This window comes from Mauremys mutica, chromosome 3, assembly GCF_020497125.1.
Source record: "Mauremys mutica isolate MM-2020 ecotype Southern chromosome 3, ASM2049712v1, whole genome shotgun sequence".
Taxonomy (NCBI): Eukaryota; Metazoa; Chordata; order Testudines; family Geoemydidae; genus Mauremys; species Mauremys mutica.
Genome location: NC_059074.1, coordinates 138,089,878 through 138,107,946, shown reverse-complemented (window position 1 = coordinate 138,107,946; position 18,069 = coordinate 138,089,878). Strand labels below are relative to the sequence as shown.

Sequence of the window (18,069 nt, the reverse complement as noted above, 5' to 3'; positions counted from 1 at the left end):
CAGAGGCACAGGGAGCTCAAAAGAAGCTCTCCCCTCATTAAGAATCACTTCAACTCTCCCATTTGTTTACAATGGTAATGTCCTGCTTTTCAATCACTTTAACTATTACAGCAATAAAGGACCCTATGCTACCCTATGTTGCTACAAGTAACTGACCCAGGTCACATTATTCACATGGTACAACTATTCAAGATACCTTTTAATTAAGGTGGCATTACATGAAACTTTATATTCTCTAGGACTCCAGTGAGTGGTGCAGAGGGAAGCCAAAATGCTTTGAAATGTGTAAGGGGAATTAGTCAAAGAGGGAAAAACTGGCTATTATTCCTCACCTCCGCATCCTGTTTGATGCTAATCTGCATGGGTGAGACTAGGAGCAGTGGTAGGGAGCTGTATTTCATGACCTTCTCCTCCCCGAGAAGGTCCACAGCAAAGTCAAGCTTAAGTTTTGCATCAGGCAGAAAAACTGCCCTGCACATTCAGATTCCCCTCCAAGAGGGCACAAAGCACACTTTGGGCCTTGAGGACCAGTAGAAACTCATTGGTCCATCTGAGCCGTAGGTGCTGCAAACTAGCATGAACAAAAAGTCCCTCTATGCAACCAGCTACTAGGTTTCACAGCACTGGGGTCTGAGACTCAGGTTCTAATAGATCTCTTGTTTTCCACTACATTTTCTGAAATTGTTTCCTGGCTAAGTCACACCTGATAGGGGGTTCAGATCTCCAGGAGGGATAGTAGATGGATAATAAGTAAACTGTTAGATCAGAGGTTTTGAATTAGTGCTCCCCTACACCATCTTGGGATGGGAGCATATTGGCCTCACAGTGCTGATCCACTTTGAAGAGTAACTGTGAAAACAGCAACTTCTCAATTAACACGTGTTTAGCTTAAATAACAAGTTGTTTTTACTCCTCTTAGCCCACAGAACCAGTACAGCTCAGACTGTGAGCTAGAGCCTATTCCACTTTGTGCATCACCAGGAACACTAAAAATTCCCATTACAGGCCTGTTTTGTAGCATACTCACTGTGTGCACACACCCCTGCATCAGGAAGCAACACTGCCAGAAATGAGGACACCAGTTTTTGCACACCACTCACTCTAGAGTCTTGCGTGGGCTAGTCCTCCAGCCAAGTCTCATATGAGTCCAAAAACTGTATCTGTCTTAACAAAGGGGCTAGCTGAATATCCAAGTAAACCTCTAAACTAATAAGTCTTTTACCCCTCTCTAGCCCCACTGAAGTGCTCTCACCAGCCCTATTTCAGAACTCACCCCACCCCATCGCCCTTAGAGGGCACCCTCCTGCAGGAAATTCCTACCTCTACTCTCTCTCACACCTAGTGAGCTCCCTCAGTCTGTTTATGAGGCCCAGATGACTAACAGCTCATCATCTAGCTCCACCCCCTCTGGCCAGGATGAACCACACAGGTGTTCAGCATGTCACTAATTGGGGTTTGATTTTCTTCTGTAGGTGGTGATAGGGACTTATGCCCTTACCAGGCCCAATCAGCTGCACCTGTGTAAACCCAGTGACAGAAATAAACACTTGTCATTGAGAGTATAGTGTTTGTAGAACCTGGATGCTATGTGAGGATGAATCCAGGTCACCTTTGCTAGTCTGGCAGTTGCTGTAAAAACACTTTTTTGCTTGTAAATGGGGCACATTTTGCTATAGAATTATTGAGACGCAACAAACGTGGAATCCCCCAAATGTCACTTTCATAGAGCATAGCTTCATTTCAGCTGATTCTGAGGACAAAAAAACCATCTTTTTGAATCCAGATATCTGGTTTAAAAATTACTGTCCAGTTCTTTTCCTCCAACTGCTTCAGCTTTTTTTGGGGGGGGGGGCACTCCCATATTGAGAACTCTCTTCCATAGAAACCCTTGCCTGCTTCATCACATATTCTACGTGAAGCAGTGGAAACTGCTAGATCTCTTCCCATGCAGGGTATGCAACACTCACAGTGTGTGGTATGCAGTACTGGTGCCACTTTTGGAGCTCTGGTGGTTTCTGCGTAAGTGAGCAAGGTACCACATTTTTTCATATCAAACTTTATCTGAAGAAAATATTAAGGTTGCAAAAGTAAGGAAATACTTAAGTTAAGACTCCCCATGCAGTCTCAACTCTGCCTGCTCATAGACATGCATTACAATAATAGTTAATATGAGCTCTAGTAACACCATCACATACTATTTTTGCAAGATCGCCTGCCTCAATCATGTGCATGCTGGATAGAATTATCATGTGGTTAAGGCAATAGATTGGGACTCAAGAGATCTGGTTCTTATATTACTGCCTCTGCTACAGGTTTCCTGTGTGTCACCTTGGACAAGACACTTAATCTCTGTGTGCTTCAATTCTGCAAAATGAGGCTAATACTAATCCATATCCTCATGGGATGCTGTAAAGGTGAGTTCATTAAAATTTGAGCAGTTGAATACTATTAGGATGGAGCTATAGACAACCCACAGATCAGACATCCTGCCCTGAGTGAAGCATGGTGCATAGCAAATGAATTATAGCCTCCTCCTGGCTCAAATTCTGTTAAATTAGAAAAGTGGAAATCTGGATTGACTCCAAAAACAGAGTTAATTTAAAGCAAAATTTGGTCCTTGTTCTGTAGGTTGGTTGGTGTGCAGTACAAAGGGCAGCTGAAAATAACTTACACACATGTACAAGTACTTATTCTTATTTTCATGGATTAATTCCCTTAAAGAAAAGTGATTTAAAGTGTTAGTTGGCAGCAATTAGTAACTATAGCTTTCAACTTCACTACTCTTACTCATTTTAAAATATTACACTTTCTTCATGTATGGTTTTGCACCCAACTTGTTCATTGATAGAAGCATTGTTTCTATGGAAATAATCATCAGTGAAAACTACTGTAATGCATAAGCACCAGGAGCCTGCATTATGTTTGTGTATTCAAACATTGGATTTACTTGACTCTTAAGAGCTTAAAATTGCAACCTCATTGTTTTCCCTGCATATTCTTTTGCTCTGTGTTTGTGTAAATATTTGGGTATGGCCCAAATTTTCAAGAATGACTAGTGATTTTGGGGTGCTTGTCACAAGGTGCACTTACCATTAGTGGCACCTCCTTCTAGTCGCTCTGGGAATTAGCTCTGGCCAGGCATTTCTCCCTCCTCTGACACTCTCTCTCATATCATCCTCTGACGCAGGGTATTCCCCCTTCATGACTTGGCCTGCTGGTCAGGTCACTACATGGTTCCCTCTGGGGAGTGGAAGGGGTTACAAATCTTTCCAGAACAAATTGTCCTAGGCAATCCTCTGTCCTTTCCCTAGTCTGTGCCACATTCCCAGGGGCTGGTAAGGGAACCCAGGCCCACCCTCTTCTCTAGGTTCCAGCTCAGTGGCCCTCTAGACAACAGCCAAAGGCTACACTCCTGTTTCTTGCTGTTTTCCCTCCTGAGCCTTCTCCTACCTTCCTGGCTCTCCATGTTTGCTAACCTCTCCATTCCTAGTAACTACATCCTACAACCCCTTGCTGGTCTCAGCTCCTGAGCTTTATCCAGGCCCCTCCTGTTCCTGTCCAGCTGAACCTTGTGTCTAATCAATTCCCTGCTCCCTATCTCCTTCTCCAGGTACAGCCTGGGCAGTTAATTGGCCAACCTGGCCATCTTAACCCCTTCCAGTCTTGTGCGGTGTGGATGCCCCATTACAGCGCTCAACCTGAGATACCTTAAAGCATGTCTGGATTTTCAGAGAGCAGCTAGTCAGTACTCCATTAAAATGGTGTTTCTTTAGGTTTCCCAACACAGGCCTCCAGAACTGCTTAGTCACTTTTTAAAATGTGGGTTGTTTACCTGTGCATGCATGTGGAAGGTGCTCAGAAACTATGTGAGGTAAGTAGCAAAATATGGGTATACAGCACATAAAAAATAAATACAAAGAAAAATGAGATGCATGAGGGTATGGACTTCAAACAGAATAAATGGTTTATCTTAAATTTATGCTAGTGATAGACTATAAAGTTAGCAGTGATGTATCAACCCCTGAGGCTGTCTTCATGATTCATTTATATAGAGAAATAGTAAGGATTAACTCCTTTTAAAAGGAGTGTCTCTGCATTTATTATGCATTTATTCAGCCCCAAAAAAATGTTTTACATAAAGAGAGAGAATTTCTCAGTTAAAAGAAAAAAAATGAAGAGCTCTTTAATAGGACAAGAGCACATAAGAGATTATTTTTTTTAATTGAAGACACTGCATTTAAAAAACACTGAAGATGATAAATCAGGTTATGCTTATCCTACAATACCTCAGGAAACATGGTGAGGTTTTGCCTCTATTATTAAACACAAAAGCTTCATGATACAATGTTTTCTTTGAAAAAGAATACTGATGAGATCACATTTGACTGCATATTTACCACCTTATCTACTGTATGAACGTATACTGTTCTAGTGTCACTGGCATTGCAGTTATGAAATAAGACTAGGGCACAATTAGCATACAGGGTTTTTACTCTAGTGCTCTCATGTTACATTTCATACAGCATTCACTCTTGTATTTCAGTTAACCTTGATGTTTTACTAATGCCATTTATAAGTCTGATGTCAAATGAATGTAAGTGCTAATACTTAGTCACCTGCCTAGAAAGCTTTACTGAAGCAAATATAGAACCCTAGGAGTATAGGCTATGGTTCTAACAGCTAAGTTCATAGATATTAGGGCCCTGACTTTTTTTTTCCTCATCACTTGCACCAGTGTATATTTCAGCAGTAGCTCTACTCAAGTCAGTGTAAAACTTGTGCAAACAAGAGGAGAGTCAGGCCCTGTGTGTCTGTACACTAACACAGTTGATTTACATTAATTAGAATTAAAAGTTTTGCTACCCATGGCAGAAAATAAAGTCCAGCATTCAGATTCTTAATGTAGTTCTTAGCTACCAGGAAGAAAATGCATACACAATAATTAGGCAAACTGTGTTTGAATCCCAACAGAAGCAACAAATGTTCATAGGAAACTTGCATGGTAAAGCTTAAGAGTATTATGAATAGTCATGATGACTTGCTCACTAATTATTTGTTCTGCACTTAGCTACAGTTATTTTGATCTAATGGTTTTATCAGTGAATAAAGTTATTCAGTTTTCCTTATGTATCAGAAGGGATTTGCAATACCTAAAGCTTTCATATACCTCTGATATTCTTCTCGCTGTTTATTTTCCCTCATCCAGTTTTTGATGAGTCACTGGATTATCTCTAAATCCCATACACAGTTTGGTAACAAGCTTTACTGGTGAAACATCAATTTTTAAAAACAGGAGAAAGTCACATCAGATTAAATTGGTATCTGTGAATCTAGCTTTAAAACATGTTTTTAAATAGATTTTCCTGGTACATGACTTTTTCAAAGCATTACCAAAAGGCTGGTATTGTGTGACTCACTTAAAAAAAAATACACATTTTCATGAAATAATTTTTCACACAGTTTTCTCACCAGCGATAGTTGCACTGGGTCCAAATGCTGTAGAACTGCTCTTCCTCTAATATCAACACTAGCAAAGTGCACACTGCTGTATTCTCTAGAAAAGGTATGAGGGGGAATAGCAAACACCGTGCAACAACCCTGCCCCAAGACACAGATGACAATGGATGGAATCAGAATGTGGAAAGAAACTTCTAGAAGAAAACCTGACATCAGTGGTCCTTTTAATTCTGTGAGGTACCATGTCTAGTATGAACTTGAAAAGAAACGCATTTGGCCATGTTATGTTCCGTGTACACCAGAGCAACTTCATTGACTTCTCTCTGCTCAGTGGGAGCAGATTACTTTACCCTAGAGCTCTATTCCACATTATACACTAATGGGAGGAGGGGTGAGGGAATGTAATCCTCAAATAGACACTCAAGTCAAATTCAACCCAAACTGTTAATTTTATTTATATATATATATATATTATAAAAAGATTTTACAAGCTGCTTTTTCTACTCCAGGTTCCTGTGACCAGCCCTGACCCCAGGTATTTCAGAGGAGAGCACACACCTGTGCTCTCAGCCCTATTACATCATACTCCAGCCCTAGCTCTCATATCTCATCTACAGTAAAGAAGTAAATATCTTATCTTGAATGGTGGCAGTCTGTAGTTGAGAAATATCCTTCCTCCAACATAGTCTTTTTCATTTATTTTTAATAAGTTATATTGAATTACTGAGAAACAAACCTTTCCATTTCTTTTTTCATATGTTTGTGCTTAAAGTTTATAACTTTTTGTAACTATATTATGACACTTGTTACTTTTAACACCCATAACTGTCACCTATCAAATTCAGGCAGTTGCTAATTTTATTTTTTGAGGAGGTGGCAGGGGAGCTGTAGGTGGTTTTGTTTTGGAAGGATTTGCCTAAGAGGAAGGATAAAAAAAAACTTTAAACATTTTAAATGACACCTGAAAGGAGAACCTGTGGGAACAGCCCATTATCTGAAGTCCTTGCATACATTTTTATGGTTTGGATTGGCCAGAGAGGGTAGATTACAGTTAATCCCCTTCCTTTCATGCTATATTTCTTGGGTTTAATTGTTTGATTTCAATGCAAAGGACAATAGTGTTACTACACAGCCTGATGAATGTTTATGTTGGGAGCGGGAGGACAGAGGAGATGTATATGTATACACACATTGTAATTTTTTTCTTACAAATAAAGAGTTTTAAATAACTTAACGGTAACAGAAGAGTTCATTTTCAAGCAATTCTAATCAAAACAGTTTATTAAAAAACAAATCACTTACACTTTTGCAACCCAGGCCTTACTCCTGGGGGAATTTTGCACCACTGCACAATGCAGAATTTAGCAGAAATTATTGTGCACACAGAATTTCCTTTCCCCAACAGAAATGGGCTGCAGTCCTTCTGGCCACCACTATGGGCTGCTGGACCCAGCAGAGTTCAGCTCGCACATGTAAGGGTATATCTACACTACAAGACTATTTCGAATCAACTTAAGTCGAATTTGTGGAATCGACCTTATGAAGTCAAATTTGTGTATCCACACTAAATACACTAATTCGACTGTGTGAGTCCACAGTAACGGGGCAAGCGTCGACTTTGGAAGCGGTGCACTGTGGGAAGCTATCCCACAGTTCCCGCACTCCCCGCTGCCCATTGGAATTCTGGGATTTCCCCCCAATGCATGCTGGGGGAAAAATGTGTCAAGGGTGGTTTTGGGTAACTGTCATCATTGAACTGTCAATCACGCCCTCCCTCCCTCCCCGAAAGCGCCTGCGGGCAATCTGTTCGTGCACTTTTCTGCTCAGTGACAGCGCGGGCGCCACAGCACTGCGAGCACGGAGCCCGCTGCAGTTATGGCCGTTGTCAACTCCTCGCAGCTTATCGTCCACCTCTTCCACAGTCAGCTGCTGAGAAATAGGGCTACTTTTCAATGGTGCTGCGAGCACTGGTGGACCATGGGGGACGTTTTACCAACATCAACGTCGGGTGGCCAGGCAAAGTTCATGACGTGCATGTTTTCAGGAACTCTGGTCTGTTTAGATGCCTGCAGGAAGGTAGTTTCTTCCCGGACCACAAAATAACTCTTGGGGATGTGCAGATGCCTATAATGATCGTCGGGGACCCAGCCTACCCGCTAATGCCCTGGCTCATGAAGCCCTATGCAGGCGCCTTGCACAGCGACAAGGAACTCTTCAAGTACCAGCAAGCAGCGTGACCTGTGACTGTTCAGTTTCTTTACAGAGAAGCTGAACCTGCCCCCGTTTCTTTACCAAGTTACTGTTGACTAGCCTCTGCAGTTACATACCCCGTCCACCCCGCTTCCAACACACGTTTAAAAATAAAATACATGTTCCACTGTAACTTTACAAAGGTTTCTTTATTGATGACTTTGCGTTAAAGGGTTGAAACTGGGACGCAGACTGTGCTGGGTAGGGTGTGCGGTGATGTAAAGACCGCCTCTAAACTCGAGGAATGACAGGCTCCTGCTCCCAGAGCGGTCTGCAGTGCCGGACTGGTTGTTTCAACGGAGCCTGCCATCCCTCCTTTTTGGGACTCTGTGTGCGGGGGCTATGTGGCCTTGTGGCGGGGGAGGACGGATACAGATTCCTCTGCTGCGTGGCTCTGTGGTCCAGGACAGGGACCGTTGCATGAGATCTGTAACCCCCCTCCCCCGCTACAAAGTCACATACCCCCCCCACCCACACAGAACCTGCAAACCACCTCCCATACCGACCAGGGTGCCTACTGACTACACTGTGTGTGATCTGCTGCTGATCCTGCCCCCGTGTCTGTACCCTGCTAAAGGTGACTGTCCTATTCAATACCACCTACCCACCCCTTCAAACACAGCGTTGTGTAAAAAAGCATGACAGAAACAGTAATTAACAGCAAAGTATTTTTAATAATTAAACAGACAGTCAGGGGATGAAATTGGGATTGGGGCTTGGGTGAGTCAGGAAGGGAAGGAATTCTCAAAATTTAGGGTATGAGAGCTTTTGGGTACTTGAGCACTCTGCTGGGGTGCAGTGACAGTTTTCACGGCCCCTGGCGCCCCTCCTTCTGGTTACTTTGGGTGACGGGAGGTATGGGACTTTGTGGCGGGGGAGGGCGGTTGCAGATACACTGCGGGGGGGGGGCTCTGTCCTCCTGGCTGCGGTCCTGCAGAACATCCACAAGGCGCCGGAGCGTGTCCGTTTGCTCCCTCATTAGTCCAAGCAGCGTTTGAGTCGCCTGCTTGTCTTCCTCACGCCACCTCTCCTCACGTTCGCTGTGTGAGCGCTGGTACAGAGAGAGGGTCTCCCTCCACTGGCTCTGCTGGTCCGCCTCGGCTCGGGAGCACCCCATAACTTCAGCGATCATCTCGTCCCGTGTCTTTTTCTTTCGCCGCCTAATCTTTGCCAGCCTCTGTGAGGGGGATGCTGTGGCAGGTCTGGAGACAGTCGAAGCTGTGTGATGGGAGAAAGGGAGTGAATTCCTTGCAAAGATACATTTTTGCGAACAATGAACACAGTCTAGTCTGCGTCTGTGAACACCACCATGCACAGCACCTATCTCGTCCGCACTCCTGCAGCAGGCAATCCTGAAAGCATAAACTCTGCCCCTGTTCTACCCCATCGCAGTGTCCCCCATTCACAGGGGGTGCCCCTGCAACAACCCTACCTGTTGCTTCCCTCCTCCCCCAGCCTTCCTGGGCTACCGTTGTAGTGTCCCCCCATTTGTATGCTGAAGTAATAAAGAATGCAGGAATAAGAAACAGTGACTTGTTAGGGAAATGAAATGAGGGTAAGGCAGCCTCCAGCTGCTATGATAGTCCAGGCAGCACAGAATCTTTTCTTTACACATGAAGGGCAGGGGCTGATGGAGCTCAGCCCCCTGTTGCTATGATGAAGACGGTTAGCAGGCCGTCTACTTATGGGCTGATGACGAGGACAGGTAGCAGTCCTATTGCACTACACCATCTACCGCAAGGCTGATGATGAGGACGGGTACCAGTCGTTTTGCACCGTCAGCCACCCATGAGGCGGGGAGGGGGGGGCGAGGATGCTACTGTAGCGTGCCGCAGCATCGCGTCTACCAGCAGCATTCAGTACACATAGGGTGACATTTACAAGAGTCAAGAGACGATTTCTTTCCCTTTTCCTTCTGGGGGTGGGGGGTGGCTGTACATTGACGAGCTATGCCCTGAACCACCGCGGACACTGTGTTTGACCCTAGAAGCATTTGGAGCTCAGCCAAGAATGCAAATGATTTTCGGACACAGCGGGAACTGTGGGATAGCTTGCGTCCTCAGTCCCCACCCCCCTCCCTCCCTCCATGAGCGTCCATTTGATTCTTTGGCTTTCCGTTATGCTTGTCACGCAGCAGCGTGCTGACTCTCTGCTACGCCGTCTGTCCGGAGATTTTTTAAAAATACTTTGGACCAGGCGTAACATTACAGTAATTTTCCTAATTAGATGCAGGAGTCGCCGAGCGAGATCGCCCTGAGGAGGGTCACTGAAGGAGATAGAGAGCGCATGCTGCGTGAAAGCCAGCACAAAGCAGGGGCCTATGCTGCCAGTATTATGGAGGCAATGCTCCCAGAAAACCTCAATAAAGCCTGGCGCGGAAAATTGTGCTACCACGGAGCACCCAATAAGGCAGCTCTCCCCAGGAACCTCCTGCGGAGGCTTTTCGATTCCCTCCTGGAGAGCTTCGTGGAGATCTCCCAGGATGATTTCTGTTCTATCCCCATATATATAGAGACCTCCTTTTCACATACTTCAGATTCCTGTTATATTAAGAATAAAAGTTTAAATGTTTAAAGCACTTACCGACTGCTCCTTCCCCTGATTCAGGGTCCGGGTTAACGGCTGGGGAGGGTTGGTAGGGGATCTCCGTGAGGGTGATGAAGAGATCCTGGCTGTCGGGGAAACCAGCGTTGTAAGCGCTGTCGCCTGCCCCGTCCTCCACAAACCCTTCCTCATCTTCCCCGTCCGCGAACATCACCGAGGAACTGGCCGTCGACACTGTCCCATCGTCAGAGTCCACGGTCACTGGTGGGGCAGTGGTGGCAGGTTCCGTAGCGTCCATTTGCCGCTTTGATTTTTTGGTAGCCTTGTCTGGGGTCCTTGATTTTCACGCGGCGCTGCGTTGCATCCTGCCTGTATCCTCTGTCTCTCATGGCTTTGGAGACCTTCCCGTAGGTCTTTGCATTCCGTTTTTTGGAGCGCGGCTCCGAAAGCACAGACTCCTCACCCCACACACCGATCAGATCCAAGACTTCCCGGTCAGTCTATGCTGGGTCCCTCTTTCTATTCAGAGATTACATGAACTCCTCTGCTGGAGAGCTCTGCATTGCTGCCGGTGCTGCTGAGCTCGCCCCGATGTCCAACCACGAAATGAGATTCAAACTGTCCAGACAGGAAAAGGAATTCAAATTTTCCTGGGGCTTTTCCTGTGTGGCTGGTCAGAACATCGAAGCTCGGACTGCTGTCCAGAGCGTCAACAGAGTGGTGCACTGTGGGATAGCTCCCGGAGCTACTAAGTTCGATTTGCATCCACACCTAGCCTAATTCGAACTAGCCATGTCGAATTTAGCACTACTCCCCTCGTCGGGGAGGAGTACAGAATTCGAACTAAAGAGACCTGTATGTCGAATTAAATGGCTTCCTGGTGTGGACGGGTGCACGGTTAATTCGAATTAACGCTGCTAAATTCGAATTAAAGTCCTAGTGTAGAACAGGCCTAAGACACTGTCAAAGGGAGGGAGCTAGAGGTTTCCTGGCAGCTGCAGTTCCCAGCATGCCCTGAGAAAAGGAGACGGCGGTGCACAGGAAACTCCATGCAAGCCTGGGACCAAGCATCAGGCTGTTTCTCCCTCTGGCTCCCTGGGCGGGGGAGGGGGTTGGGTGTCTAGGCAAGGGGGAGGGCATGGGTAGGGAGATGGGGTGCAGCGATCTGGGCCGGTGGGGCCCACAGCTGGGCATGGGGGGGAAAAGGGGGTGGGTGTATTGGCTGGAGGGGCACTGTGGCTGGGCTCTGGGGCAGAGGGGTTGTAGTTGTCTGGCCCCCTGATTGGACTCTGGGGTGTGGGAGGAAGGGGGCAGAGAAACAGGAACTGGGTTGTCATAGGGGTTTCTTTAACTCTCTGCTCCTGGAAGAAATTTTGTATGTGTCTGTGTTGTTACAGACACACTTGCTGACAGGTATTTTGAAATAAATTACCAAAATAACAAACTGGTGTGATTATGTAGTGTTATGTTGACAAATAACATTTGCAGAATTTTAAAATATTGGGTGATTTTTTTTGGTGCAGAATGCCCCCAGGAGGAAAGCCTTGCAGTTCTTGTGCAGGAGAAACAAAGTGAAACTAACTAGGAAAAAAGTGAAATGGAATGTTTTCATGCTCCACCAGAGAGAAATTCCAAAAAAGTAAACATCATAAATGGTGAAGAGCAAATTTGACATAAACCTCTTTTAGTTTTACTAATCTGGAGTGTTCTTAGTACAATCTCTGGCCTCAATCCTCCAAGCTGTTAACTTCAGTGCCTTCATGGAGCCCTAATGAATTCCAATAGGGCTCTGAGTACACAAAGGGTTTAATGCTTGAAGAACTGGGGTTTAATGCTTTATTCTGAAGGCTTTTTTAAAATGAAAAAATGTAATTATAAAACAAAAGGGAAGGCTTAGTGGCACAGCGTACAAATACCTATGGCAGAGTGCCACAAAGACTGTATCTGCTCTTGCAGCACACAGCACAATCAACAAGAGGGTAAAATTTTCAGTAAGGGCCAGATTGATATATTGACTTATGTTGACCAATACATGAATAGTGCCACTGAAGTCAATGGGACTACTTGTGGAATCAGAGACTACTCAGTGTGAGCAAGGGTATTGCAATCTGGACCCCAATGAACAATAGTATAATGTTAATTTCTTGAATGATTATGCACTCTATGCTTTCATTAATAAAACTAATGGCAAAAACAGAAAGCCAGATTTGTCACATCCACCCTAATGGAAAGACAAAACCAAACTACAAATTCTGCACAGTATTAAACGTGGTTAAATCTTACCCTTTGGAAACTTCTCAATTCTGAGGTAAATATTGCCTTGGAGAAAGCTATTTTATATGGGTTTAGGGAATGCTGTGCTAAAAAAGAATTTTCTGAAACTAGATGTATAAGATAGTGGAGACCCAGAATGGGACTTACTCCATCCTTCCCTGGTCTGAGCTCATGATATAATCTGTTCCCCTCTGCTGCCATCATGAAGCCACTCTGTGAGAGAGCAGACACATTGGGAGGTCAGGGGAGAACAATGAAGTGAGCTGTGGAGTAAAGCCAACAGTGCTCAGAGAGAATAAAAAGCATGAAGCCTTCAATTTTTTCCACTTGGAAAGGTGGTATATCACTCTGCCCCACTGAGTGACTGGGCAACAAAATGGCAGATGAAATTCAGTGCTGATAAATGCTAAGTAATGCACACTGGAAAACATAACCCCAACTATCCTTATAAAATGATGGGGTCTAAATTAGCCATTACCACTCAAGAAAGAGTCATTGTGGATAGTTCTCTGAAAACATCCACTCAATGGGCAGCAGCAGTCAAAAAAAGCTAACAGAATGTTGGGAATCATTAAGAAAGGCATTGATAAGAAGAACAAAAATATCATACTGCCTCTATATAAATCTGTGCTATGCCCACATCTTGAATACTGTGTGCAGATCTGGTCCCCCCATCTCAAAAAAGATGTATTGGAACTGGAAAAGGTTCAGAAAAGGGCAACAAAACTTTAGGGGAAGCAAACAGCTTCCATATGAGGAGAGATTAATAAGATTGGAACTTTTCAGCTTGGAAAAGATACAACTAAGGAGGGATATGATAGAGGTCTATAAATTCATGACTTGTTTGGAGAAAGTAAATAAGGAAGTGCTATTTACTCTCTCTCTCATAACACAAGAACTAGGGGGTCACCTAATGAAATTAATAGGCAGGAGGTTTAAAACAAACAAAAGGAAATATTTTTTCACAGAACACACCGTCAACCTGTGGAACTCCTTGCCAGAGGATGTTGTGAAGGCCAAGACTACAACAAGGTTTAAAAAAGAACTAGATAAGTTCATGGAGGAAAGATCCACCAATGGCTATTTGCCAGGATGGCCATGGATGGTGTCCCTACCCTGTTTGCCAGAAGCTGGGAATGGGCAAAAGGGGATGGATCACTTGATGATTACCTACTTTGTTCATTCTCTCTGGGGCACCTGGCATTGGCAATTGTTGGAAGACAGGATACTGGGCTAGATGGTCTTACTCAGTATGGCCGTTCTTGTATAACTAATACTTAACTTGCTGCTGAAAAAAATTACCCATTTTGCTAAGCTGGTTTAACATATCATTGATTGAGGGTGACTGAGAAAGGAGGACAATCCATCCTGTTAGCTGTAGGCCACTAACATAGTGCGTGATAATGATTTGATGTCTGGAATTTTCCTGTTCTAATGCTTATTCTTTGCAATGGACACGTTGTAACTGCCAGTGCTAAAAAGAGTGAATAAAATGGCAAAAGAAAAAAGTCATTGTGAGTGGTATAAGCACTCCTGTTCTGTTAAAAAAAAAAAAAAATCAAGTACAAAACACCAGGATTGTGTACAGACAAGAGTATTATCATTTGGTAACTGATCACTTTAAGTTATATTTGTTCTCCATCAATCTAACAAAACACTTAACAAAAAAAAAAAAAGAAAGAAAAAAAAAGTGTGACAAGATATCATCAGAGCTATAATACCCATCCTCTGCAACCTTATGAGTTCTCAGTTTTAAGTAAACTCAGAATTGGGTAGACCAGCCTTCTCCCAGCTGTGGTGGTGGTGAAGTCCTCAAACACTTAATCCCACTCTCCCTCCCAAAAATCACATGACACTGGAAAAGGCTATTTATAGAGAATGTGTTTTAGTACTGTGTACCTACAATTACATTACTGATATTAGGCCAAGTCCTGCTCATTTGAGCAATCTCATTAAAGTCAATGGGACTACTTGTAGGATTTGGCACACATCCCGATGTGCACATTACTGACGTTTGAGTTTCTTGGCTACTTGTGCTCCTTTTTGATAGTGAGAAATAATCTGAACAAGGATGAAGCAATTAATGAAAAGGAAAAGCAAGCCAGCCAGCCATATAAGTAAAAAGGTATTTTTTCCTTTAAATTCCAGAAAATATGCAGGTGCCAGCCACAGTGTCTGTCCAAGAAACCACAGAAGGAGAAGCAAAACACCCCGCTGCCAGGACATTCTCACAACAGGCATTACAAGGGGCAAGAGACAGAGGTACCAAAGAAAATATTGGGATGTGCACACTTTGTTAAAACTTACAAAAATAGCAGTATGTAGGAAACAACAAAAGACAAGGTCTTTGTAATAGGCTAAAGACACAACTAGAAGAAGGAGCAGCTGTGGCAGGAAAGCTGCGAGTCCTAGGGCAAAACTCCATTCACTCTCTGCAGTCAAATACAGCATGTAGAAATAGGGGGAGAAATTATGACGGATATCCCTCCTGGTCAAATGGTAGAAGTAGGTATGTTCCAAAAACTCCCAACCATAGAGATAATAAAATGAAAGGCTCAAGGCTGCAAATGTAAATCCACTAACCACCACAAAAAACAATACATCACGGTTCATCAGTCTTAAAAAAAGCTGCCAGAAGTGGTCCACAAGAGAAAACTTTGATTTTTTTAAATGGACAGTATCTGTTTTCCCTTTTCCACAGCATCCATTATTCTGCAGATGAAGGGCTACTGGCAGGGCATAAGTCATGGGGTAAATTTTCATATGCACTGAAAAGCCAAAGAATACAGCAGATTTCACTATGTTTCCTTTTTCTATGTAATACATGGTCGCAAGCACAAGTACTGCTACAAGAGACTCTGCATTTCCTCTGCTGGACACAGCTATTGGTAGAGGATTAAGAAGCCAGAAAGCACAGTACCCGAAGGCTTTGCTGGTGTCCACTCCCCTGAGCAGCAGGATTTGGTATATGAGGTATGCAGCTATTAGATCACCAGTAACGAAAAGCAGCTTTCCATAAAGAGGAGTCAGGTAGATGTTTGGAGTTAAGATCCAGCCCAGCAGAGGGGTGTAGCGATAGGTCGCTCTTCGGTACGGGGAGCTCCCCTCTGTTACGAATCTGGCGGCATCGGTGAACACGTGATAGTCAATGTCCGTGTATTTCACCAGCATGGTCCTGTCTTGATAGACTCCGTAAAAGACGAGCCCGAGTCTGAGGACGACAGCCGCGCCGGTCAGCACCTCCCTCCTCAGCCAGGCCCGGGCCACCTGTTCCCGGAGAGTCCGGTGCGATGGCATCGGGGGAGGGGGGGGGGGGTCACAGTGCAACTCCAGAGGCCGAAACCGGACCCGCCCTCTGCCCAGGCTCTGCCGAATGCGGAGCCAACCTCTCGGCCTTTCCGCCCTCCCCGCGGGCCGCCCCGGGGCCACGGCGAGGGGCGCTGCCAGCGGGGGCGGGGCCGGGGCCGGGTGGAGGCAGGGCCCGGGACGCGCGTTCCGGCCCGGCGCTGAGCGGAGGCGGCCGGGCCCTGCAGAGCCGCACGCGGGTCCCCCCCCTCTCGCGCCCGGGCTGTGAGCGAGGCCGCGCGCGCGCCCCCTGAGCGCGGGGCGAGGTCGGTACCTGGGCAGGACAGAGGCTCCCGAGCTGCCCCGCGCTCTCGCCGCGTGGCGAGAGCCCAAACCGCCACTGCTTCCGCGTTAGCGGGCGGGGCACCAGAAAACCCCGCCCCTCCACCAGCTGCCGGGGAGGCTAGCGCGGCCAGGAAGGGCGCATGCGCATTGAAAACCCTGACACCGCTGCCCTCAGTGCCCTGCCCGGGGCGGGGCCCAGCCCATCGCGGGTCATCTGCTGCTGCTGGTTTGGCTTCAGCCGCGTCCACGTGTCTGAGGAAATCTCCGCGCGCCCCGCCCCCAAGGGACAGGGTTCCGGGGTGGGGGGGTGAGGATGCCCCTCAGCCCTGGACAGAGCCGCTGCAGTGTCACCCTCACTGCTCCCTCCCCTCACCCCAGAGTAACACAAGGGTCAGACCCTCTCAGGTGGCTGTGACCCAGGCAGGTCTGCGCTGCCCAACCCGCTCTCCTTTCATAGGGTTGCCAACGGTGTATTTAAAAAACAAGGGACGGTTTTCTTAGCACCTCCTCCCAATATTATTATTGATTATTATTAATAACAATAAGCAGTACTCACCCCCGGGGGTATTTCTTGCTACTTTTTGCAGCACTCTGCAACTCCTGATCTTAATGTATAGAGATGAAAAAATAAGGGACTATTGGGAACCCATCCTGTACCTCATTTCTGTCCCCCAGGTACCCACATTCTACCTGAGCTCCCTGTCCCCTCCTGGCTGAAATTCAGGTACATCAGATATGAAGTATCATGGAAGTTCCGCTACAGTGCGAGTTACATACACTGGGGGAATGGATTCCACAGTATTATGTTTCCTGTATGAATATTTTGTGAGGGGGGGGGGTCTCCGTCTTTGGGTCTCCGTCACACATTGTGTGGCACATTTAGGCTTTGGCAGGTTGAGAGCTACACCAAGGACAGGGCTCTGTCCATGTTTGGGATTTTATCCCCTGTATCCCTTTCTCGTTGTATCACACAGAGAGGAGCTGCCTGATGAGTGGAACCCTCCTGCCCACCATGTAGGGATTTGGGAGGCTGCAACAGGGTGTGTGTGAGATAGGTGCAAAGAGGCCGTTGTTAAAAAGCTAACTTCTCTAATACCTGGAGCTCTCTTCTTTTTCTGTCTTTAATAACAAACAACGATTTTAATGGTGGCTGTTCCAATGGGAATAAGCCAGCAAAAACTTAACACAAAAGTCCACATCACATTAACTGTGTAATATTACAACAGTAAATAAAGTATTTATTAACATCCCTTTTTCTACACAACATATGTGGCCTCCGTTGGTGGGCTCAAAATGTGCTCACTAAACCACAAATTGTGGGATTAATATCTGCCATCTGCACCAAAATTTGTAGCTTCAGATCCTTCTAGGTCTACATAATAATTGGCATGGGGCATCAAAAATGTTTTAATATCTTATTCCTTATTGGGTTCAAGACAGCCACTTATCTAAATAATATATCCCCATGTCTATTTGTCAATTACTATACATTTCTGTACGTTTCAGGCAGGATGCTACCCTATTATGACACTATTCTTGCCATGTCTCTCCCTTCCGCTAGGATTTTGCACAATTCTTCCTTGCCACCTTTTAATGGAACATAGGTTATCATTTCCACTTGTCAAGGTTCCCTCCCGACTCTGAACTCTAGGGTACAGATGTGGGGACCCACATGAAAGACCCCCTTAAACTTATTTCTACCAGTTTAGGTTAAAAACTCCCCAAGGCACAGATCCTTCCTTGTACCTTGGATTAGGTAATGCCACCACCAAGTGATTTAAACAAACATTTAGGGAGGGCCACTTGGAGCCCTACCTTCCCCAAATATCCCCCCCAAGTCCCTACACCCCTTTTCCTGGGCAGGCTTGAGAACAATCCCCCTTTCCTGGGGAGGCTTGAGAATATATCCTCACC

General features: G+C 45.5%; 1 protein-coding gene and 1 long non-coding RNA gene across 2 annotated transcripts in view; both read right to left on the bottom strand.

The window, feature by feature from the left end:
• Positions 1 to 6,963, bottom strand: part of LOC123365775 — a 51,610-nt gene extending 44,647 nt beyond the window's left edge. Inside the window, exon 1 of the long non-coding RNA XR_006577748.1 lies at positions 5,470 to 6,963. This is a non-coding gene — a long non-coding RNA (uncharacterized LOC123365775). The remainder of the gene's footprint in view (positions 1 to 5,469) is intronic.
• A 7,350-nt stretch (positions 6,964 to 14,313) lies between these two features.
• On the bottom strand, positions 14,314 to 16,173 carry PIGM (phosphatidylinositol glycan anchor biosynthesis class M). The gene has a single exon (XM_045008839.1). It carries the CDS (start codon positions 15,820 to 15,822, stop codon positions 14,530 to 14,532), a length of 1,293 nt encoding a protein of 430 aa, XP_044864774.1. The 5' UTR covers positions 15,823 to 16,173; the 3' UTR covers positions 14,314 to 14,529.
• Positions 16,174 to 18,069: the final 1,896 nt, after the last annotated feature.